Raw genomic sequence first — 26,487 nt, 5'->3', positions numbered from 1 at the left:
GTCAAAAGTGGGGTGGGTGGAGAAGGGAGGAAGCCACAACATACACATATATAACCATCGCACAGAAGCATCCAAGCACACATCATAATGATTTATTTGAATTTTGCATGCAGTGTGGGGAGCCTGGCTTTCCCCTTTCTTCTGCGTTAGCTCTCTGATTTCCCATGCTAACCATAATGCTCCAGTACCATAAACATTTATATATGGTCCATTTAAGTAATGCACAGACTCTATCCCATTCATCAAAATGTAAACGATTACAAAAGAGGCCAAGGCAGGAACTGCTGTGAAAGCTGGAACATTATTGAGCAGCGGACATATGTTTGCAAATCACAGTGCTTGCACATGCATACGTCCCAGGGCTCATGACGCTGTTCCAGTTCGGCTTTCCTGTAGTGCCTTCTCCCATGGTCCCTTTTTAAAACAGTAACTGAAAGGAAAAACGTGTCAATTGCAATTACACACACAAAACCACACAGCAACTTTCATTTAGAACGAACCTTTGCTCTACTGCTTGGATGGACACAAGATGATTTTTCAGACCCATGCACACATTTCTACACTGGCAGCGCTTGTCAATAAATAATGCTTCAGTAACCCATAGGGTATCTCAGAATATTGTCAAGCTTAGGAAGCAGGGCAACAACTTCAATGAACAACAGAATTTCTAATATTTGCCCCAATCAATATACCACTTTGCCCTCAAGGTGTCCAACATAGCGTTTCATTTTTGGAATAACAAGGGAAAATTCATCTGACAGAGGGCGTGATACAGAATACATCTCTAAAAGACATTTCTTGTCTCAAACAACATTTACTAGTTGACTGACTTCCTTTCATTCCATTGGAAGAAATTTTGGCCAGCTTGTCAAAAAAATACCACCGAGCTCTTGAGACAGAATTTAACTTCCCATTTTCTTCTAAAAGTTATCTTTTAACAACAACAATAAAAAAAAAAAAAACACTTCCTTTCCAGGAATTTAAACAATTTAAAAGAAAATATCAATTTTGATAAGTAAAAAAAAAAAGTGGTGTTCATTTTTCTAAACTACCATTTTTTTTTTTTTGCCTTTTATGGAAATATCTAAAATAATGATCCTGGAGCAGGAAGTTATTTGACTTTATCTCCTTAGAGATTAATAACATAAAGCTGAAGAGGAATTTTCTAATCAAAGAATCTGATAGTGCAAAACATCTGATGTAGGAATACTTAATTGATGACCACTGAGACTGCGAATAATAAAATTAGAAAATTCTAACAGAGAAAAGGCCTGGCTGATTTGCTTTGCTCTGCACAACTTATTTTGTTTAACTGAATACAGCAGCTATGATGGCTTTATTCTTAGCATGAGTTGTCAGCTGATCTCTTTGAAGACTTCCCTGTTACATGGTTGGAATGAAGAACCGGCAGTTTTTAAGGTGAAGCTCTTGTTCATCTCCTGTGTCTGTCTCTGGATATAATCTTCTACTCTTTATTCCTTATTTACTTGAAATTTAGAAATCTTCCACCTGCCTGAATATGATATTTTGACACCTAATTAAACATTATATGTAAAAATTAATCATTTTGTCCAAGGATTGAATTTTCTTCAACCTTCCTTTTTGTGATTCTTCAACGCCGGTGCAAGGGACCCATTTATAAAGCTCAGATGCTTCACAGAGCACAATCCCAACAGGCTCGCCTCAGGTTGCTGGCAGGTGTTTCCCAGTCACTGGTGCGTCTGGTTTCTCTTCACACAGAAAAGAGTTTGCTGATCCACCATCATCTGCTTCGTGTCTTGGCTGGATTTATCCCAGAAAAGGCTATGGCGGATGCACATTTGCACTCCTAATTTGTAAATCATGGTCATAAAATCAGAAGAAAATGCACATTCACCACTCACTAATTTGCACACCAAATGTGTCAATCTAAAGCTGTCACAAAAAGAGGACACTGAAAAAAACACCTTTCTACGTGTCTATGTGACTATTTCCCCAGACTTGAAAAGTGCTGGCCTTAGGAATTCGCTCATTGTTTTTTTAAAAAATCACATTCTTTTCATTCAGTCAATAAACATTTACTCAACTCCTACTGTGCGCAGTTACTGTAACCTTGTTTCATCCTTCCTTTAAGAAAGTAAAGGACCCTACTCACTTGGTTGAAGGCAGCAATAAGGACATGTCAATTTATGCCTGAGTGTTCCAGTCAGTTTTAAGATAATCTGTTTCCTATAACAGGAAAAAAAGAAGGGAAGGGAGCAAGGCATTGCACACCTACTATGTGTCAAGCACAGAACTAAGAACTGTGTGACTATATGCTGCAGAACTCTTAAGCCTCTTAAGAAATATACGAGATATTTATTGTTCCCATTTTATGGACAAGGATGAAAAGTTCTGATGAGTTTAACAATTTTTCAAGATCAAACCTCATGCTACACCATAGCTTATGTTTGTAACAGATTCACCACAGGAAAAAGCTATCAACATGATTCTAGAATTTGAACTAATATCTGAGGAACTCTAAAATAAAAACTCAAGGCTTATTGTTTTTGCTATTAATTTCACGCCACCAAGATGCTGTACATTTCTCTGGATTGAAAAACTGCTTGAGTACAGTTATCCCATGTTGCTATAAATGCCTTTGGTGAGGTAGGAGCCCTTAAAATTATGCATTCTCTCTAGCAAGAAATATGTGAATAAAATCTTTCCTCACCTCAAAAAATTTTGTTTTAATATGAAATGAGAAAAATTTTGCTTTAATCCTCCAAATTCCTCAATATTATGAAGTAAAAGTCTGTAACCTCTCTTGATGTTATAGGAAATACAAAGCAAGATAATCCTCTGGTTTTGATAATATATTTGCCCCTCAGCTATTTCCTTTACCTTAAAAAATTTAGAGTATCATGAATGTTAGATAAAAGAAAAAAACACTATGAAAAAATAACTCTTCTTAAGCTTAATACAAAGGAATTACTAAGCTGCCTTTAATATTTTTCTGCTTATTTTAGTTTCCTTCCTCTAGCTTTGGGTAAGAGGTCTTTAATAATCCATTGGCTATTTCACTGTTCTAGATTGTGCCTCTTAATTTAGGTAGAGGCTTGTGATTTTCAAATTCCAATAGCAGACACAAAAAGAAGATTTAAATTTAGCAAAATAACTGAATTTAGATATTATACAAATAGAAAATAAATTTTAAAACAACCAGAGAATCTCCTTTTTGGTTGTGGTAGATTGCATCATAATGCCCACAGTGAAAGTAATAGATTTTTCAGAAATTGGGCCCTTTCTAGCAACAGTTCAACAAACGCATGTAAATGTACATCTGTGAAATAAATCTACCACAGACGTCACACCTGGAAATGAGGTCTCGGACAGGAAGCCATTTATTATCACAATAAATTATATCTATCATCTATAAAGACCCCCAGTCCTTGAAAAATGAAAAAACTCAGCTTGGAAATTTTACAGACTCTAGTTCACTTGAAAAAACAATGCTGAAAGTTTGATTAGAGTTCTAATTCTTACAAACTGCAAGCTGTAATACGTCGTTTAAAAGACAACGTATACAGGCTTTTAGAGCTTAATTTCCTTGCATTTGTACTTAAGAATGAGGCTGATTTTACCCAGTGTCTAAATTATCTCTTGAAGTAGCTAAACTATGTAAACCTTAGATTTTTAAAGCAGTATTGTAATAAAATCAGCCTTGGAGACCTTAGCTGACTACCCATTCCTAGGGACCAGTATGCATCAAGAGGAAATGAATGTAAATTACATACATCTCTTTTGGGGGGTGGTGGGGAGGGGGTGTTTATTTATTTATTTATTTATTTATTTTTAAACGGAGGTACTGAGGATTGAACCCAGGACCTCGTGCATGCTAAGCACACACTCTACCGCTGAGCTATACCCTCCCCGACTCATGTACTTCTAAGTGGTGCAGGGAAGATTCTGGAATACAATACTGCCCAGCTGCTTTCGGCAGCTGTCTGACCCAGGAGCTTGCTGCCTATCTGTATCTTCCTTGATGATCTCCTTTTAAACTAAGTTTTTGGTCCCATCAACAGAGTTGCATTTTCTAAGCAGAAAAGAAAACTTGCCAACATTCAAAGGCAAGAACTGTAGGAATTAGAAAAACTCCAGATTCATCTTAATTCTTCCTCCCACTTCCGTCTACTCTCCTTTTTGGCTGTGGTTACTCAGGCCTCTTATGGCCCACTGCCACCACTCACTTCCCTGTCCCCCAAAGGCCTGACGTTGGAAACTGGGGAGTGAGGACGGACAAGGCGACAAGGCATTCCCATTGGCCATGGCAGTGTCCACTAGCCATCAAGTTATGCAGCTGGTTCTTCTTCAGTGCATGTCAGAGCAAGACACTCATGAATCCTAACACTAAACTTCAGCCAGATTAAGTTTAAAAAGAGAAGTTAGAGAAAAGTTCCTTCCCTTGCTGATGTTCCTGAATTTGTCAGCTTAATAATTGTCCCTATATATGAAATAACTATATAAAGCACCTCAACATAAGAATTCCTTCACCAAACTACTCTATAGAGTTGTATAAAATATCTCAACCTATGAAAACACAGGCCTACATGAAGTGAAAAAATACATCTTAAAATGCAAAATTAAAATGACCATTCTCAAATTAAAGGCTAATTTAGAAGTGATGTGATTTCTAGCTAATGCCAGAAAACTTTTTGCCTTGTGTTACACTTAAAATTTGTTGGTACCCAAATGCCTTAGCCAACCTCATTTATCTTCATCAAGAATTCATAGTCCAGAGGGCAGAATCCCAAAGTATGCATAAGGTTCTATCTCACAATGGTGTGTCTCTAAAAAATGAACTCAGTGCTTCTTCATGTGTGATGTTTCACTGCCTTATTTCTAGCTATTGTAAGTTGGTTACCCAGTATACTAAGTTGATTATTCCAGAATTTTTCCAAGCAAAAAAGTTAAGCTGATGAATATTTCCAGGGTCATCATCCATTTCCCCTTTTGAAAGAAGGTTCTAAATATGCCCTTTTCCAGTCTTCAGGCACCTCATCAGTCCTCCACGAGTTCTCAAAAATGATATCTAGTGGTTCTGTGATGACTTCGGCCAATTCATTAAGTACTCTAGGATGCCAGCCATTGGGACCTGTGGATTTGAACATATCGGGGTTATTTAAGTTCTCCTTTACCCATTCTTCCCCTAGTCCATCATGGATTCTTGCTCCAACTCTTAAGTCATACTTCTCCCTTTCTGGTTACCACACGTACTTTAGACAAACAGCTTCATGTCTCTGCTTTTTATCTATCAATTTTCTCTTTGAAGTTAATTAATGAAAAATGTATTTTATCCTTCTCAAGCCAATGTTTTGTTTTAAAAAAAAATCTACTTCTTTTTCCTTTCATGTTTCTTGAAAGGAAAGTAAAAAAAAAAAAAAAAAAACTTCGGGTATACCTTGTAATAGTTTGCCCTCTGAAATCACATCACTCAAGTCTACATTTTGGCAGCCTTAGTCAAAGTGACAGTCCAACATGCTGTGAAACATTTCAAAGGCAACCTATCTCATGCTCAGAGGATACGTATCTGTCCAGCTTGTACGTGCAAGTGCTAATTCAAGTGCTCTTTCCAAAATAAAAAAGATGCACAATCATCTTTAGTCATAATCACGTCGTATGCACAAACAGTAATTTTTCACATGGGCGTTTAAAAAGCATAGTTGTGCATGAGCTGGAAAGAGATTACTGAGGATTTCGTACAGAGCACTAGCCTAGTAGAATTCATCTGCTACTGTGTGGTCATCTGCACAGTGTTCTGGGATTGATATTACACTAATTATCTCCAAGGTCTGATCCGTGTTGACAGTTTTAACCCCTTCATGGTCACAATGATTCCTCTGAAATGGAAAAGACAGCAACAGATTCCAGTTTCCTGTCCCTCTGTCACGGTTATGCCCTGGGCCAAGAATCCCTTGACAGACCGAGAATGGACAAAGGAGAAGAAGGAAAAAAAAAAGTGTGAAGGAAGAATGAGGATGCCTGGGTCTCCCCTGTGATTTCTGATACGACAGGCAGACTGTGTTGCTTGGATTCAACTATTTACTTGTTGTTTTTTAATTGGAAAAGCTTTGGGGAAAGGTTGAATCAACTTTGCTCTCTTTTGATTTTGTTTTGGTTTGGTTTTCTAGCCAATAGCTCTCCAGGGTTACCCCCAGTTTTATCTCTTGCCCCCCAAAAATCATATTGCTGGCATTATTAAAAAGCTTTTAAAAAATAACTCTGCACATTTCTCTAGGGTATAATAATTTGTTGGAGCACGTGCCATTTTCACCCCGGCTCAAACAGCCACCTGCTGATGGCAATATGTTAACTAATATGTCACTATTAATTAGTTTGGGTAGTATCATCCTGCTATTGTACCTAAATGGATAGAAAGTATTACTCTTCTTGCTCAGGAAGTTTCTTTCTCCAGCGAATCAAGCTGTTTTCAGGCCTCTTTACCAGGCCCTGTAAGACCAAATAATAATATCTTCCTACTCACTAGTATTTCAATAGTCACTCAAATAAACCCACAGCCAAGGCAATCAATGCCTCTATGAAAATCAAACTCCTGTTGCGAACTGTGAAAAAGTAATGTTCAATCTGTCTGGGCAAAGTAAGTTGTTTTTCTTTTTGAGAGGGGAAGGGAGAAGTTGCCTTAACATGAAGAAGGCAAAACTGTTTCATTTTTAATGTTCTAATAAATAAATGAATGAAAAGGCACTGAAACAAAAATGGTATATATATATACATATATATATATGTATATATATATAAAATGTAATTTGTATATATATATATTACAAGAGAACTTGCTATTTCTATCCAAAAAACCAGAAAGAGCCTCAGGTTACAGCATTAGGGTTACTAAGATCTCAGGAAGACCACTGCTGGATTTTGAAGGGGTCAGTAAGGAAGGGGGCAGCATCTGGAGGACATTTTTATTAAAACGAGTCTCAGGTGTCTGCGCCAGGCCTGATATCGCTCTGCCTGAAGTCAGCAAGATGACCTCACCTACCATCAAAGGTCATGTTACTCCAGGAACCTCTGGAAACAAAGAAAAATGCCTTCGGACAGGCTATCATCTAATAAGCACATACACCCTCCATATTACTCATCTAAAGATGTGGGCCACAAAGTCATTCTCAAATCTAGAATCAAGCTAATGGCCTCCGAAACCTCTTGCGTCTTTGGTTCAACAAAAACAAATCGCATTCATTAAACAAGCCCAGCCTTGCAATTTGCTAGTCTTCATTCTTTAGGGGAGAGGGTGGGAGGCAGACAAACAGGATTTCCGCAGTTGGGTCATGGAGAGTTTCAAGATGTGAGAGCGGTCGGAGAGCAGTAATTAGCCAAGCACATGTTGCTTCATGATCACAGGAAACATCAGTAATTTCCCTGCTAGGAGCGCTCCCTCGAGCTCTGGCGTGCACTGTGACATGCCTTGTGACATCCCTGCTGCTGCTCCTTGAAGATCCCACTTTTCAAGCGAGAATAGATGTGAACAGATGTTAAAACTCTGACCAGTTTTAAGGAGATCACTGTGGAAAATACATCGTCTGGGCAAACAGGCAATGCCAGTACAGCCTCATTCACAGAGCTGCTCCCACCAACGCACATTTTTTTCATTTCATTTTCCCCCTAAATTATCCGGCAAACTCCAACAGAGAAAAAAGATCTCTCTTCACTCCATCAAGAAAAATAGCAATCTGTTTGCGTTTACAGCAATGCGTTTACAGTCTTCTTTGGATAGAGTACTAGGTTGATTCAAAAATCATAAAAGGAATTGCCTCAAATCTGAAACTTGTTCAAAATTCATGAAAGCCAACCTCTGAACCAATAAGTAGCAAGTTCTACTTTTTGTCCTATTGATGCTCCTGAAGTTTTTCTTTCTTTTTTTTTTTTTGGTAGAGGGAAGTAGTTTTTTGTTTTTTTTTAAATTTTAATGGAGGTATTGGGGATTGAATCCAGGACCTCATACATGCTAAGCATGAATCTGCCACTTGAGTTATACCATCTCCCCAAGTTTTGCTATTTTTAAAGACAGAGTTTGCTAAAAATCATTTTTAGCAGCAGTCTGTAATGTGCCAAATTATTATCTATTTCTAAGGAACAATTACTTAAAGGTTTATACCCTAGTTGGCCTAATTCTTCCCCCACCTGCCTTTGAGACCACTTTCAATGAGAGTTCTTAGATCAGGGCTACACAAAGCTAATTCTTGGATGGAACTGTGACTTTCTCAGTTTTCATTTGTTCTAGGCTATCCTGGGGGATGGGATGGGTGGAGGGAAAGTCTTTTATTTCACAGATATTTGGCAATTCTCCTAATCCATGCTAGAGTTCCAATCTGAGAAACAGCGCAGAGGGCGGGGGCACAGAAAAAGTTATTTAAGGGATAAAGAAACTATTATCATGTGGTTAAAAATTAAGATTTATGAGATTACATTTTTTCTCAGCTGATTATTCTGATTTTTAACTGTCTTCAATTCTGTTACTCTTTTTAGCTTGTGATTTTCCCCTTAATTAAAAGGCAATCAAAATTATACTCAGGTTAAACCATTTAGAAGTTATTGCTCTATTTTGATATTATTTCAAAGAATGTACTCCATTGCAGATGTAGAACTAATAAATTCTCCACATTTGGTTGCTGAGATTAAAAAAATAAAACTGGTGACTGTACAATACTGTACTAGTCCATGCGATTTCCTTACAACTAAGGTAGAGGTGGGTGACTGTCTCATGGGGAAAAAATGAATAAAGAATGATGGTACAAATGTTGCCTTCTCTCCTCCTGGATGGCACAAGGTGCACAAATCTGAACCTTTGGGCAGTTGGTGATAAGACAAGACTTTTTTTGCTCATGACTTTCTCAACACTCAGCCATGTCACACTACCCATCACTATGGAGTCAAGGAAGGTTAATAATTTGCTAGGAGATGGGGTGGGGGCGGGCGGGGTAAACACAGCCTCATTTTAACTGTAAACTTCTCCAGTGGCAGAAAAACCACATTTGACACTGCTTTATATCTCCCTCGGGAACTTTATGTCTCACACTGCTACTGCTCATCGATTGAAGTGTCCACAGTATACTTTTTACACATAATTTCTCAGTAAACTAAGTTGCTATTGAGAAATTTTAGTCTAGCAAGTCAGATAGCACAGTTCCCTTTGCCTACACGACAAGGAAAAATTATCCATATGTTCACTAAACTCATATGTATCTTCATGGTCAACTGTCAGTTCCTGGAAAGGTATCTGAGGGTCCCTCCAGCCACGGCACAGGGACGGCCAAGGCTGCCCCCTAGACCCCTGTAGGCTGGAGGATGCCATGTTATGTGACACCCTGAGCTGGCATGTATGTCCTTTGTCCTGCTACAGGAGTCCCACGAGGTAGATTTCCTAGGGATTCTGTAAACTAGAAAAATGTTTGGCCGACTCTAGAATGATCTACATATATTTTCTTTTTTTGACTTTAAACGCAAATACCAAATGCATTATAACCCACGCTGCACCACTGTCCCATCTGTCTTCATTCGTGGTGCGTCCTCGGTAAGCACTGATTTACTATCTAGTTCCTGGAACAAATGAAATAGATTATAACGAACGACACTGCTTCTCACCATCTTCTCTGGACCCACATGAGTTCTCAGCTTCACTCAGGACTAAAGCTGCAGGTTTTCAGCACAGGGAAAGTATCCTGGAGCAGATGGAATTTTCCTAATTATTCAGCAAACTCTCAGGAACAAATTCAGAGGTTAAAAGACAAAAGCATCTTTTGTTTACGTTCTCCTCAGGGCATTAACTGATTTTATGATTTTTCCAACTGAATAGCTATGTAGATTCCCGATTTCTTAGAAGCACTTTGTTATAATCATCGTTGAATATTCTGAATATGCTCAAGTCACCCACACGGAGAACAGAGCACTGGGCTGTGGTCTGCAAGTGGCAGCGAATTCCAGGAGACCACGGTTCAGAGGCCTGGGACCTCCTGACTGCTCAGTCATGTCTTATCTCTACCAGAAAGAAATTATCAGGAGTTTAATTGTTGCAAATTCTGAATTGTTCTTTCAACAATTTTATAATAATTAACAGCTGGTCACAACATGAAGCTGGGGCTAGGTCACCACACTTTCAAGGAGTTTAATAGCATAGTTAAGGAGGCAAAATAGTAGCTGGAGGGGACAGTGCTTTTAAGAACAAAGAAGGATTCTGGGCATTTTTACAGATGGAATGGAAGGATTCCATGGAGAGAGACCAAATGCAAGAAAACAAAGGGATAATTATGAACCATAATTATTACTTGGGCCAAGAGTAGATACCCAGAGGAGGGGTTAGTCTTAGAGGGAAGAGGGGTAATTCCTCATGAGAAACAGAGGGAAGGAAGAATAATGGATGCGCAAAGATGCCAACACTTTTTGAGATGAAAGGAAAAGAGAGGGATCAGCTCATGTGCAATGGACTTGCAGTTCTCAGTAATGACCTAGCCAAGGTTATCTTTAGAAGGGGAGGTGAGGGGGGCAAGGGTAAAGTTTTAAGGAGCTCAAAGGAAGTGTGTGTGGGGGGGGGTGGAGGCTGGGTGTCTGAAACCTCCAGCAAGGGAACTGTGACATGAAATCATCTTGACAGTTGCAAGATGCAGGTGCAGCTGGACTGGACTGCATGGAACCATAGTGAAAAGGGATTTTAGAGTTTTTCTGTAGTATGCTTCAAAGTCTCCAAATACCACCCCAAAAAGTGATCAGGACACAGGCCTAGACATGCTCAACAGAAGTCCAGAACAGAAACAGGGATAAATGCTAGAAGAGGCTGCATCCTAGTGTTCTGTCTTCTAGTGCAGCTCTTGAAGACATCTTTGGTGGGTCTTTCAATGAAACGGTACCATGGATAACTATCTTGGTCTATCTGGGCTGCTGTGACACTAGAAATTTATTTCTCACGCTTCTGGAGGCTGGGAATCTAAGACCAAGGTGCCCACAGATTCAGCGTTTGATGAGCCCGTCCTCCTGGTTCACAGACACCATCTTCTCACTGGCTTCTCCCAGGAGAAAAAGGCAAGGGTGCCTCTTGGGGTCTCTTTTATAAGGGCACCAACCCCTTTCTGAGGGCTTTACCCTCATGACCTAATCACCCTCCAAAGGCCTCACCTCCAACTTCCAAGACATTGGGGATTAGGTTTCAACGTAACATAACGTTTGGGGAAGACACAGTCAGTCTACAGCAACGTCTGTCTCTAACTAGGCTCACTGGCTGCTCGGTCAAGGGTATCTCACCTCCCTGTCTCCGTCTCTCATCCACCTGCTCACAGTAAAATCATCACTTATCATGTACAAATGGTCTCTGAAATCACCATTAACACTAATCTACTAACTCACACCACGATTATTACCAATGTAATTACCATTCACCATAACTTTATAGTACATACTATGATTATTATTACCTGCGTACCCTGGCAACAGTAAACAGCTACCAATAGTAATTAAGCGATCTTCCTCTGTGCCAGACATGGTGCTGAGAACACAGTATATTTGTACATCATCTCTTTTGCTTCTCACCACAAGCCACCGTGATGGCTATCGTGGACTGAGTTTACACATGGGGAACCTGAGGCTCTGAAGTGTAGATACTCCAAGACACAACCTTGTAAACTGACTGTACAACAATAAAAAGTTAGAATATAGTGAGGTTCTAACATAACAGTAAATATGCAAAAGCTTACTGCAGAAAGAAGTGCAGATACCCTGAGAGGGCCAAAGTGCCGATCAGGGGCAGAGCAGTTCTGTGCAACAGCAAAGCCCAGCCCTGTAAAAGTATGTCTGCATCCCCCATCATTTTTGACTGGGAATTAGTAGTCAAATAATGTCCCCCCCAAATTCACATCCACCTCAAACCTCAGAATGTGAACCTGGAATTACAGCCTTTGCAGCTGGTTTAAGCTCTGGAGATGAAATCATCCTGGATCTAGGGTGGGTCCTAAATGCAATCACTGATGTCCTTATAAGAAGAGGAGAGGACACAGAGTGACACACACAGAGAAGGCCACGGGAAGACAGAGGCTGAGGAGTGATACAGTTACACGCCAAGTAACGCCAGGAGCCACCAGAAACTGGAAGAGGCAAGAATTTCCCTCAGAGCCTCTGGAGGGAGCATGGCCCCACCAAGACTGTGATTCATTTCTGGACTCCAGAACTGTGAGGGAGTACACTTCTGTTGCTTTAAGCCACTCAGTTTGTGGTGCTTTGTTACAGTAGCGCTCAGAAACTAGTATGGAGCCCTTTCACAGAAATACATAACTTCTCAAATACTCTTAGGAGTATTTTTCATCACTTCATTGTTTTTAGCAGTACATGCAAATGTGATCTTAGGCAAGAGGTATTTTATTTTTATTCAGAATACTAAATATTGTGCATAATGCTTACTTAGACATTATATTTAATGTCACTCATAATATATAAGAAATTTTTAACTTCATCCTATTAAATAAATGATGCAAACTGTTTAATTATGTAAGAAAGATATGATTTATAAAAAATACATTAAAAACTACATACTGTGTTTTTACATGGGCCCCACGTATATTAAGATGCAGACTGAGATTTCACTATTTGCTACAGCATCAAAAACAGAAAATAACCTGCAGTTGGGATGATTGTTTTCCTTTTGCTTGATGTCCACTAGTATTTACTTCAATATTTATGATATGCTTTAAACTGCAAGACAAGACAGAAGGTTTCAGTGGCTATTTGCAAGCATTTCTCTACAAATAACACACTATGTACATGGATATTTATATTTCTAATAAGTCAAAAATTGAATGTAAATGCTAGCATCTTTCTGTTTTGAAATCAGTTATTGAAGAATGAGAGTTTAATGCACAATGTAAGCATATTTGAACTCTCTGTGATTTTCATCTTATAGCGGAAAATATTTAAATAATTTTCATTGATACATTTAAAGGTACATAATGAAACAATTGCTGTTCCCAACCTGGGAAACTTTTCTGAGTCCTCTGACAGCTCAGAAACCTCCAGCCAGAAAAACATGGCAATATTCTACATTAGCATTCTCAAACACTTGGTTCCAGGAGCAATCTGCAATTTTAAATAGACACCGAGGATTCCAAATAGCTTTTGTTTATATGGGTTAAAACTGTCGATATTTACCATATCTGAAACTGCAGTTGAGAAATGTTTAAAAGATTTCTTTAACTCATTTGAAAGTTAAAATAGTACATGTATTATATGTTAGCATAAAGAATATTTTTGTGAAAAATAAAACACATTTTCTCCCCCAAATTAATAAGAAGTATGGTGTTGTCTTGCATTTTTGCATATCTATTTAAAGGCTAGCTCAATAGGCTACAGGATTCTCACATCTTCCACATTTGAACTGTGTGTGGCAATATGTTGTTTTAGTTGAAGTCATATGAAGAAAATCTGTGCCATTAAATGAAGAGTATTTTAATAGCTTTTTTAGGAAGACAATTGTGGATATTCTTTTGATATCATGCCAAAATTTGACACCAGATAGTTTCTTTAGTCAGTTGCAATGTGAAATTTGAAACCATATCAGTGAACTTTTAAATGTACCCCATTAATTATATGAAAATCATTAGTCTGTCTTCTATTATTAACAGAGCTCTTCTCATATGTGATTCGGTAACATCATGCATTAACCATGTGGAAAATAGTGGGTTCCTGAGTTATGCAGATCTTCCAAATGTTAACACATAACATTATTCAATATGAAAAAAGTAACATTTGGTACTATCACCACCCAGCTCAACAAAAAACCCCTCAAATCTTGGGAAACTGTCAAGTTCACTGTGGCAGATACAAGTTTTTTTTTAATGTCATTTTTACTTGAATATTCAAATTTTACCATTAACAAATACAATCCGTTGTTTTTTCTTGAAATACTAGGTTTACCTTATTCACTTTAAAGAAATGTATCTGCCAAAAAGTCAGTAAGTAACCACAGTTTGTCCCTCAGTGATTCTTCCGGGTGAAAATGATGTTCCCAGATGAAAGCGGCTGGGTCAGCGCGTGACTCCAACAGCAGCAGAAGTGGCTGGTGAGGAGGCACGGTTCACACACACTTCCATCAGCTGCAGAAGTCTCTGGGCATACTTCTCATGTTGTCACACTGAATATGTCTCTTTAAAAACATGTACTCAAAATTTGAAATTTAATAAACTGGCTAACTTCTATTGGTTCGTCCAGGATATTTTAGGGAAAATGGCTATTTGGGGACATGTGTCCAGGTGAAGCACACCATAAGCATTAATATCGTCTGGTGCCCCTGCCTTGATTGGCACCAATATGCCAGCATTTTTACCCATTGTGGCTTTTGTGCAACCACGGCAAATGGTGGAAAAGGCAAATAATGTCATGGTATTGTTATGAAATAATCATTACCTCATAGACCACTAAAAGGGTCTCAGGGACCCCCAGGGACCTGAGGCCCACAGTTTGAGAACCACTATTTAAACTACTTCTAGATGCCAGAGTCAAGGCCACAAAATTAGCACCAGTAAATCTCAGACTAACTCATCATCCTAGACTCTAATCCTGCCCTTTGAAAGGATAACTCCTTCCCAGCAATCGCTCTGTCTTTACCCTCCTGGCTCCCCACCTGCCTGGGCCCCCGAAACTAGAAAGCCTGGAGCCTTCCTGCCACAGATGTGAGCTGACTCTCCTTTCTTGTCTAGGGAGAGGGTCTGCGAAGACAGCTGGGCTGGCTCGTGGGAAACGCTGCTCTCAGGGACTGTGCTTGCCAGCCTTCACACAGCAAGAGCTTTTGAAGTAACTAAAGTAGGCAATTCTGACCAAAAATAAGCCATGGTCTCTTGTGTCCAGGCCCAGCTCCCCGAACACTGAAGCGTGGCTCCCACTGAGCCTTCACCGCACCTGCCAAATTGGAATGAGCAGGGAAGCAAGACAACCGTCAACATCCTCTTTAACAATTCTTCCCAAAACACATTTGCATGTGGAGTGGCAGCCGGAGCAAAGTCCCAGTCAGGGGATCTGTGCTGTCTCCTTTCACGTTACCTTTTCTCTGGTTTTGGCCGGGGAAAGAGGGACACCTTTCAAATGTCTCAGGAAAGCCACAAGCTCTGATGCCATCATTCTGGGTCTCAAGGACCATCAGCTAATTACTTTAAAGAAACTGTACTTATGAAGTCATCTGAATAATCCTCAAGCTGCTGGCCCTGTCTGAATAAATGCTGAGGACCTGTAAATGGGCTCGTGAAGCAGCAAAATATGTGAGTAAGACTGAGCTCCATCAGACATGGAAGGTCTTCACCACACAAACCTGCTGTTATGGAGTGCCACTTCTAGAAAGTTTGCGAGCCACACCCAAATCGAAGGGCTTCACAGTTCCAGTTCAAGGTAGCTTAATGTCTTGTGTCCAGAGTAAGCCCAGGGTGTGTGCGTGTGCGTGTGCGTGTGAGACGTTGAGGGGCAGGTTGGGGAACGGATGGCAGATGAGGTAGACCTCCTCAAACCAAACCAGCCTACCCTCCAGGTATTTGTCAGCGATCATCACCTCCCTTCCTGGCAGGAGGGAAAGCCCTGGGGCGGGGAGGGCAATGCAGAGCTAGAGATCCAAGCTCAGACTCTGGAAGGAAACCCCAGGGTTACTACTTCCTGGGTGGGTGGCCTTGGGCACATTACTTAACCTAACTGCCCTATGCGTCAGTTTCCCATCTAAAATGGGAACAACACTGGTACCTACATCTCAGAGTTGTTATGAGGACTAAATGAGTTAATATTTGTAAGACTGTTTAGAACAGTATCCAGCACAGTATAAGCCTGTATAAGTGTCTGGATGTTTTTTCTAACACCTACCCCTATTCTATTCTATTCTGTTTCTTCATTCAATCACTGAGTGATATAAACCCACCCCTGAGGAGACATAGATACTTAGGCCCATCTTCAGAACAAAACCATAATGGATGTGCAGCAGCATTATTAAGTTAGTCATCCACAAACGTTATTAGAATAAATCATGAATAATGTGTGTGCTTTAAGCGCTGTCTAGCCATTAACTTTTTAAAATTTCATTTAGCTTTGTGAAGCATGCCCTATAGAACATAGCTACCATAGCAGCTCTCAGCTTTTTCAAGCATAAAGACCTCTATAATTGTTTTAAAACATAGGGCCTGCTCACCCCCGCCACAGGGCACGTTCACGTGTGCATACATGTACTCGTGCACGCTCGCATACACACACACACACACACACACACACGAGAGTAACTTCACTATCGTATATTTCTTACCTTCCTACTGATCTGTGATTGAGAAAAATGGCTGCTTTAAAAGTGACTAAGAATTTAAGAACACCTTCAAATAAATTTATATGAAACATATTATTTATGTATCGATCCACTGAGGACGGTTGGTTCCCAAGGAGGTTCCAGGACCCTTGTATTAATTCCTCAAGGGTCTGGGTTCCTCAGATTAGGAGCCATTTTCACAGAGGAATAGAATCATCAGAAGCTAAGTGCATGTTCTTGAAAAAATTCAAATACATTAAAATAAAAGTTGATTCGTCAAGTGAAGGTCAAATACCAGAACCCTGACCTCAGTCTAACATCAAGTGGTCGCTGCAGTCTTGCCCTGGTTAGCGTATGCCAGGCAAGACGTATTTCAGTACATTTGAACACAGCAGTATTTCAAGAAGTTAAAGGCCAATATTTTTTAATGTCTTTAATCAGAACAGCTTGCTTTCCTCTCCATACAGTCTTCCACAGTTGGGCCTTACAATTTTTTATTGTTTACTCCTTCAGGAATCTGACCCACTGCAGCAAAGACATTAAACAGAGAAACAGATAATCCCATGTAGTTTCTTCAGGAACCATGCCTGGTTCCAGAGATAACAGAAAGGACCCAAATTTCCTGGAACTAATACAGATCCATGGAAACATTCCCCAAGCAAAAACAGGGAGGCTCAACAGATTGGAAATTTTTCAGACAATTCAAAACTAAGGATAACAAGGGATTTTAGAAACCCCCTATAGTTGATAAGGGTTTCCCCTCTGTATGACATGGAATGCAGTCCCAAGAGCTGACCTTTGTCTGTCAGATAAAATAGTACTTAAAGTAAACATCTGCTGAAACTACACTGAGGAACAAGTTCTTCAGTTATTTTCTTCTGGACTTCTCATTCCCTTTGAGACTAAATGTAAAATAACCTCTCAGTATTGCATTTTGCTTTAAAGGAAGAGCCATTTTTATTTTAGGACATAATGTGCAAAATCATGCTATCTGACACTACATTATATTCACAGATCATGCAAGCTAAATAAAGACACCTTGCTGATTTCTTAATATAGAGTCAGCTAAGATTAGTTATGCATCTGCCACCTTAACATTCAGATTGGGGGGGGGAGCCTTCATTAAAAATCACACTTGGATTGGAAGTGCTTAGAATTTCATGGTTCATTTAAGAGCATCACAATCAAGAATTTAATTATGTCAAAAAAAGAATGGTATCTCCTTAACAACCAAAATTACATCCCCCTCAATTTCTACCCCTTCAACCAAAGTGGATCATTTTCCTTAACCTCTATGGACTTGTTTTCTGACCTACGAAATAAAGAGTTTGACTAGACGATTTTAAGATATCCTCCAATTCTATCACGCTGTGATTTTAAGATTTCTATGGAATAGACTGACGAGGAGGCAAAGAGGAAACAGAGCCAAGATGCTATGGGAATTTGGCCAATTAGGTTCCTAAACACGGCAATATTTCCCATAACGCAGACACACATCCCATGGGCATCATCAGTGGACTGGCAACTCAGAGCAACTGTAGAACAACAGTTTCACCAAAACCTCACCTCTGCATTACTATTTAAACATCTGACTACACAGTTTATTTAATCCATTCTATTTTTAATGCAAGGATCTCTAAGACATCTGTTAAACAACAAAATTCAGCTGAACAGAGATTTGCAAAGGTTAACCACTATAATAAAAATAGACAAAAAACAAATTTCTTCTGTATAGCACAGGGAACTATATTCAATATTTTGTGATAACCTTTAGTGAAAAAGAATATGAAAAGGAATTTTATACACACACACACACACATACATATATGCATGACTGGGACATTATGCTGTACACCAGAAATTGACACCTTGTAACTGACTATACTTCAATAAAAAATTTCATTTGAGTAAGTAAGATCTAATTGACTTTAAAAATAAAATAAAAATTAAACACAGAAACATATGCCTAACAATATGCTTTCAATAAATCACTGAATCTCAAAAAAAAAAAGGATTCCTCTCATCCAAGGCCTGTGTGTTATGGCATCAAGATGGACTGAGAACTAATGACAGGAAATTAATCTCTGTGGAGGGGAGGGGAAGATCTTATTTTGGGATCAGCAAATCTAACAATAACTTCCAGGCTGAGGAGCAAAGTGTTTATGCTTCAAAACTTTCTATAAATGCACAGTATAATGCTTTACATTGCTGAATGACTTAAATAATTCATTCTGGTCGTGGATAATGTTTTGATTGGTTCAATTAAATGAAGGTCTAACTGGTTCCCCCACCAAATAGCCTCAGACAAAAGCTTACCTGCAGGTCATTTATTTGGGAATGTGACCCCAGAGAGCAGAAGCAGGGGCCAGGGAGAGTAAAATAAAGGAGGGAAAGCCAACACAAGGATGTATCTGGAGTTGGCTACTCAGTGATGTGCTGTTTGTTTCTGTTAAGACCTTCAAAGGAGTCTTAGGAAATTCACTTCAGAACCACGCATGTGAGAGAAGAAAGAGGGAAACATTTGGCCCTCTCTATTACCCATCTGTCAAGGTTTGCCTGTGGGTGGTCATTTTTCTGCACTTCTTGCTTACACACAGGTGAGCAACTAGTCAGCTGCCACAGGAGTGAATGACAAAATCCGAGCTTCTCTAAACGCAGAAGCATGGGCTTGAGCCAATGAGCTGACAGGCTACACCCATGTGCTGCTGGTTGAAGCCTGTGCAGAACTGTTCACTCAGCAGTGGGTGGAATAAGAATTAAGGCCAAGATGATTTGGACTGGTGCAAATGAACATCAGGCATGTGTATAAGTCAGGGTGGGCCAGTTATGCTGCAGTAACAAATGACCCCAGGATTTCAATGGCTTACAATAACAAAGGTTTATTTTTCACTCGTGCTACAAATCCAAGGTGTGTCTGCTATGGTTCTGTGCCCTTTTCTTCATTTCAGGACCAAAGCTGACAAACCAGTCTCCATCAGAAACGTAGTCAAGTCATTGTGACTTGAGGGAAAATATTAAATTTGTAAACTATGCACAGTTTCATAAAGCTTCTGCCTGGAAGAGGTCCACATCACTTCTACTCACCTTTCATCGACCGAAAAAAGCCATCTGCCTATTCTCAGTTCAAAGGGCTAAAATATATAGTCCTCCTTCAGGGAGAGGTGGTGGGTAGGGTGATTCAGAGTACAGTAATACAATCTATCATACTATACTTTCATTCTCATGGGAGAAAAGCCAAGTGTAGGGAGGAACAATTCACTTTAAGGAACTCAGTGCAAATTCTTTCACAGCACCATCTTTTCTTTGAGCACATGGCCGCCAATATTTAGGAATACTAAGTCTCAAAGAAAGCAAATCTTTTTCCAATGAGGAAAAAAAAGCATGAGGGGATACCTCACAGGAAAGCATAAGAAATCATCTACTCCTTCTGTTGTGAATCTCTTCATTTTATAGATGGTGAGATGGTTCTCAGAAATCACAAATGAGGTGACTTCTAAGGAAGTTAATGACAGACCTGGGAGTAGGCTTCAACGCTCTGTATTCACATTCCAGGGCAAAGCTGATAGGAAACATTATGGTCATAATTTTGCATTCAAGTTACCTAAAAAGTATATGCATTTTATGGAAAGTATTTTTTTTTCAATTTAACAACCTACTATAACAATGAAACAATTTAAAATAGCTAGGTGAGCACTACATTGACAAGACAAAATTCAACTTGATTTATTAATACATACTCCTGCAAGTAAGCACGTTACAGTTGGAGCATTTGATTTACCAGCCTGCTGACCAGGGATATCAGGTTCTTTGTATAAACTTAAGAATCTCAGAATTTCGTTGGATGAAATGACCAAGAGGGAAGAGGTTCAACAACGCTCATTTAAATAAAGGGAGTCCATATTTGGGAGAGAAAATTGTAACATCCAGGCCTTTACTTAATTTGATCTGCCTTCAGGGGCCGCTGATGAAAGGGTGGCAAATCATTGCATTCATGTATTTATTCAGTCTGAATTTACTGAGCCCCTGCTACGTGCACAGCTCAGTTCTGGGCACGGGGCTGACAGTAAAGAGCTAGGCAGACAACGTCCTTTCCCCTCCAGAGTATACACTTTGGGGGGGGGGTGGGGGATGCAGAGAATAAACAAACGTGTAACTAACCAAGAAAATTTCATTTTAGGGTAGGTCTTCAAAGACTGTAAAACAAGAGTATGACAGTGAGAGGTGGGGCATCAATCTGTGCACAGTGGTCTCTCGGAGCAGACAACATGTACGAAAATTATAAAACACTTTATATAAAATCACAACCCGCTTTTTAGTAACAGCAACATTATCCTTTAAGGACTGTTGTTACCCGATTAAGATCTGTGAACAGATTTTACCCTCGGTGCTTTCCCTCCACTTCCCATTCATTCCCCACTAAATTTCTCTTTTAATTGGCCATTACTATATTTTTTCTTGTTTTATTTATTACATGTAATTTTATGATTATAGACTTAATTTAAAAATCAAGAAAGGAAGTTATTTTATATGCCCGCTATCTAAATTAATTTGCTGTTTAAGTCTTTTCTATATATCATGAAGCCTTTGAAAGAAAATTCATCTTTCCTCTCCTCACCAGTCCCAGGCACCCCATCTTCCCTTACTTATGTCTAATTTTTTTTAAGACTTTTTTTTCAGGGGGAGTAATTAGGTTTATTCATTTTGTTTAGTGGAAGTACTAGGGATTGAACCCAGGACCTAATGCATGCTAAGTAGGCACTCTACCACTGAGCTGAACCCTCCCCCCATCTAATTCTTGTTGTAGGAAGATTTCTTACCTTTCAACTCTCCATTTGGGCAAAAATGCAGGTTCTGCTAAACAAAAACTTCCTTTCCAACCCATCCTGGGCAGAAACACGTACAGGAGGCAGAATTCTAAGACTGTCCCCAGTGACCCTTGTCCAATCCACCCCGCCTCTGCCCCGGAGTATGGGTGGAACTGTGAATATACCATGAGATGTCACTCCCTGATTAGGTTACACTGTATGACAAAAGGCAGATTCTTCAGGATGGCTTCATCTAATCCTAGTCCTTTAAAGGCATAGTGCTTCTCTGGCAAGGAGACAGGAAGGCAGAGAAACTGGGAGCAGGAGAAGGACCTGGCCCACTCCTGCTGGTGTGAAGATGGAAGGGCTAGTGAGAACTCAGTCAGTCTCCAGATGCCCACTGCTAATAGCCAGCAAAGAAACAGGAACCTTGCATGTACAGCTGCAAGGAACTGGATTCTCCCAGCAGCCTAAAGGAGCTTAGGCGAAGATTCTCCCTCACATCCTCCAGATAAGAGCCCAGGTTGGCTGATACCTTGACTTTGGTCTCAGAAGACCCTGAGCAGAGCCAACCCTGCCAACTTACCCAGCATGTTGACCTATAGAACTGTAAGATAGATAACCAATGGATGTTATTTTTTAGCCATTAAGTTTGTGGGACTTTGTCAGGTGGCAATAAAAAACTGATACCACATGTAACTAGATTTATCAACTCAAGTGTTCTATCAATAAACAGCTGAATAATGATTCTTACCCACCTTCAGAATGTGCACCATTCATTCTAATAAAAGGAGGGGATTTCTCTGGAAGAGATGGGGAGGAGGGTCAGTGATGGAAAAGCAGCACTGGATGTGGGACAGACTAATGGCCCAGTTGCAGTGTCACTCCTGTGCTGGGCCACCAACTACTTAAAGGAAGGGAAGAGGCATGGAGTAGCTAGGATACACTAAAATGTGTCAAGGGAGAGGAATTTGAGTACCATCAACGGATTTTCTTTCCAATTCTTAGTACACAAGTTCAGCGAGAAAGGGGAGATGGTGAAATTGCTTAAAAGATGTCCTGCCTTTATGGCACTTTTCCAGCTATAAACTCACGTGCATACAGGCGGAGCGCAGAAGCATTTACATAGCGCAGCAGAGGAAACACTGGTTCACCTGTTACCCTTTCCTTTTCCTTGGCACAAAGGAAGACTCTAGTTTCAAGCTCCCCTACATATATATCAGGGACATTTGATGGAGTTCTGGCAGATGGGATGTAAGTAGAAATAACAGAAGTCATTTCTAGGCCACACTCTTAGAAAATACCATGAACCAATCTTAAGGTCTTTTGTCCTTGAAGAGGCCATGTGTTGAGATGACAGGCCACTGGATGGGGGGAGCCTGGATCTCCGAGTCACTGTGTGGAAGAAAGCCTCCACCAACAGACACTGAACTTTGTTGGAGCCAGAAATAAGTCCCTGTTAAGGTGCTGAGATTTAGGGGCGGGGGCATAATTTTCTTATTACAGCATAGCTTAATAATATTAACTTGACCTAAATTTATTTTTCTCATTCGATTTAACAGGCTTAGACAGAATCTCTTTATCTTAAACTTTTTCTTGATTTAGTGTAACACTCAAGCATTACACAAGAACATTAACACAGGAATTTGAATATCAAATTTAATTACTGTTAGGAAAAATTCACATTCTGACACATCTGATATTTACACTGGATAATTTCTGTCTTACATAAAACTATAATGAAGAGCACATATATACACGCAAATTTATACATGTACATGTAATTATTAATAATAGGAATAATGACAAACTCCTTCCTGCAATGCTAGTTTAAAGTGTATGTACCCTTAATCACATTTCCAGCCCTCACTGCCCCCACTTCCCACAGCAGGAGAAAGGAGGCCCTACCTCTCTGATCTTTTCAGCATAATTTAAGCAATATCAACCTAGAACAAGGACAAGTGTAAAATGAAAACTACCATTTGCTTATCAGGGAGAAAGGTTCACAATGAGAAGTCAAAACTATTTTCCCGAACATTCAGAAAAGGTGTTAACCATTTATAAACCAGGAGGCAGAAGTGAATACACCAGGCCTTCTAACCCAATCACCTAATTTGCCATTTCCTTGAAATGAATTTCAAAAGACCTAAGAAGAGACAAAGGGCTAATATGTATTCTTTAATGTACAAGATTATAATTAACCTAACGTCTGTTTCAAATTTACTATTATCTATAAAAGAATAAATAATTTGATAGCCCTCTAATATAGCTCTTAAGCTTTAAATCACTGACCATAACTAATACGCAGCTTAATAGCAAGAGTAGCCTAAATAGAGCCACCGACTGCAATTTCACTGAGCGTAAATCATCATCATTTTTAATGCAAAGGCAACAGCAAATCTCTGTAATTACTGGGTGCATTTTGAATCACTTTTATTATTACTGCACTGGCCCCATTAAAAATCCAAAACACTGAACTGCATGGAATATAAAACTAGAATTATGATACCCTACAAACTCTAATTGAAATCCATAAATTTTCTACTAGTACTTCAAATTATTTTGTTGCCAAAGAATTTCAGGTATTCAGAATTAACTTTGAAAGTTTTGGCTTTGTCTAGAGCAATAAGTGAGAGCATTTTATACTGCCAAATTTGGGGGAGTTGATTTCAGAGCAAAACCATGTGGATGGTTTCTTAATCACTCAGGATTTTATATTCCTAAAGAAAATCATATGCAAAAGGAAAAATAGAACAGAAAAATCAAATGGAATATCTTGTCCACAAAAGGATTATTAAATAGTGCATCCTTTCCCAAATCACTGCCGCAGCCACTCTCACCCAAAATGATGATTTACCCTCACCCAATGGGATGTGATGGGGACAAGAGACCTCGCAATGTCAGGATTAGTCTCCTTACTAAAAACAACAAAGGGATGTCACTACATGTACAAAAAGGGAGCAATAACAACATTCTTATTCATATGAGCAATGAACCCAGAATGGGCCACCAAGCCACTGTGAGGGATGGTGACATTAGAAACAGAGTGTGAATTAATAGCTAACGATTTAATAACTGCCTCTTATATACATTCCGTAAATACTGGAGTTCACGTGAATGTGTGTATCTGTGTAGATACAGTATTTACATTACATAGCTGAGCATGCGGTGTAATCATCCTACTAAAATTAAATTTCCTATATACTGATCCTTACTAATTTGCCTGATGTCCACAATAGAGGTTGCAGCCCTGCAAAGCCAACAATTTTCTTTTAATAAGATTGTGCTGGGAATGCAGTTTGGTGCAGCCACTGTGGAAGACAGTGTGGAGATTCCTCAAAAGACTAGGAATAGACTTACCATATGACCCAGGAATCCCACTCCTGGGCTTATATCCAGAAGGAACCCTACTTCAGGATGACACCTGTACCCCAATGTTCATAGCAGCACTATTTACAATAGCCAAAATATGGAAACAGCCTAAATGTCCATCAACAGGTGACTGGATAAAGAACAAGTGGTATGTTTATACAATACTACTCAGCCATAAAAACCGACAACATAATGCCATTTGCAGCAACATGGATGCTCCTGGAGAATGTGAAGTAAGCCAGAAAGAGAAAGAAAAATACCATGAGATCGCTCATATGTGGAATCTAAAAAACAAAAACAAACAAACAAAAGAAAAACAAAGCATAAATACAGGACAGAAATAGACTCATAGACATAGAATACAGACTTGTGGTTGCCAGGGGGGTGGAGGGTGGGTAGGGATAGACTGGGCTTTCAAAACTGTAGAATAGATAAACAAGATTATACTGTATAGCACAGGGAAATATACACAAAATCTTATGGTAGCTCAGAGAGAAAAAAAATGTGACAATGAGTGTGTATATGTCCATGTATGACTGAAAAATTGTGCTGAACACTGGAATTTGACACAACATTGTAAAATGATTATAAATCAATTAAAAATGTTTTAAAAAAAAGATTGTGCCACCATAGGGAGACTTTTTATAAATTATATGCATTATAATTTTCTTCTCACAGTATCCTGGCATCAGAAAGGCCTTGATCTCCTTTGAGTATCTTATTTTTGGATACACTTTTCTATTACCTTTAAAAAGAGAGGATTTTGATGCACTAACGTTTGTTTCTTAGTTGTGACAAAATTACCATGGTAACGTAGGATGTTAAGAATAGGGAAACTGTGCCAGGTTATAGAAACTATCTGTACTACCTGTCCAACTCTTATGTAAATCTAAAACTATTTGAAAATAAGGTCTATTAAAAATAATAGTCAATCAGAAAAAAAAGAGAGGATTTTGCTCTTCCGTGAACATTCCTTTCCCACTTCTCCAGGAATGCCTCCACTCCTCCCCCAGCTACTGTCTAGAACTGACTCGAATTCCATCCTTTGTGTTATAAATTTCCAGGTCACCCCATCCTGAAGAATTCATTCTCCTTATTCTAAATTTAGTCCATTTACCAACCATCCTGCTTTCCCATCTTTGCTGCCTTAAGCTATCACTTAACTTATACATTTAGTATTTCACAAATTTCTGTCTGAACTATAAGTTCATCCATTGAGATCTCAGTGCTGACACAGTAAAAAAATTGTCCATAATTCTCAACACTTAAGAGTTTCATAATTTTAAAATAAGATGTTCTTTCTCAAATTATTTAGACCTAAATATTATGTATTCTGGTCATTATACCCAATTTGGCTCCAAGAAAATCGCATCCACAAACAGCAAAACAAAGACTTAGATAGTAAATTTTTTTTTAATTAAAATTTTCTCCCTTCTATATAAGTTCAACTAAGGTCTATAATTCCGACCTTGCTATTACGAGATCCTTCTCCAGAGACATAAGCAGAGGATGCTCTCATTTGAAATCATAAAAATGCTTCTAGATGTCAAAACGTAAACGTGTGTACAAGCAAATCAATGCAAGAAAGGGCAAGTGACACATCCTTCAATACAGAAGAATAATTCTGCACCAGGAGGAACAGGACTTCACATCTTGATTTTTGTCATTCTGTGTGTGAGCTTGGGACACTGGCTCAGTGCTTTAAAAAACCAGGATGGGAAAGTAGGGTTAGAATGACACGGATCAGTGATTCTCAAACCACTGAGTCACCAGCCTGCTGTGTGTGTGTGCACACATGTGCACGTGCATGCGTGCATGCGTGTGTCCTAACCATTCATTCAGACAAGCTCCTTGTAACTCTGTTTGGGGATTCCTTATGAGAGTTTGCTTCAAAAAAGGTTCTACATGAAAAAAATTGAAAACCCCATTCCTTTCACCTCTTTCATGGCATGTCTCTACAAATGCTTGCTTGCTTTTTTTTTCTTTTAGTGGAGATACAGGGGATTGAACCCAGGACCTTGTCCACAC

General features: G+C 39.3%; 1 protein-coding gene across 1 annotated transcript in view; it reads right to left on the bottom strand.

Moving 5' to 3' along the window:
* Positions 1-4,171: 4,171 nt before the first annotated feature.
* The window catches only part of SAMD5 (sterile alpha motif domain containing 5), a 48,176-nt gene continuing 25,860 nt past the window's right edge, over positions 4,172-26,487 (bottom strand). Inside the window, exon 2 of the mRNA XM_032485115.1 lies at positions 4,172-5,113. Within this exon, the coding sequence (XP_032341006.1) occupies positions 5,051-5,113 (63 nt within the window). The 3' untranslated portion in view covers positions 4,172-5,050. The remainder of the gene's footprint in view (positions 5,114-26,487) is intronic.

This window comes from Camelus ferus, chromosome 8 (assembly GCF_009834535.1).
Source record: "Camelus ferus isolate YT-003-E chromosome 8, BCGSAC_Cfer_1.0, whole genome shotgun sequence".
Classification (NCBI taxonomy): domain Eukaryota; kingdom Metazoa; phylum Chordata; class Mammalia; order Artiodactyla; family Camelidae; genus Camelus; species Camelus ferus.
Note: the sequence above shows the minus strand (reverse complement) of the source record. Positions and strands in the feature narration are given on the sequence as shown.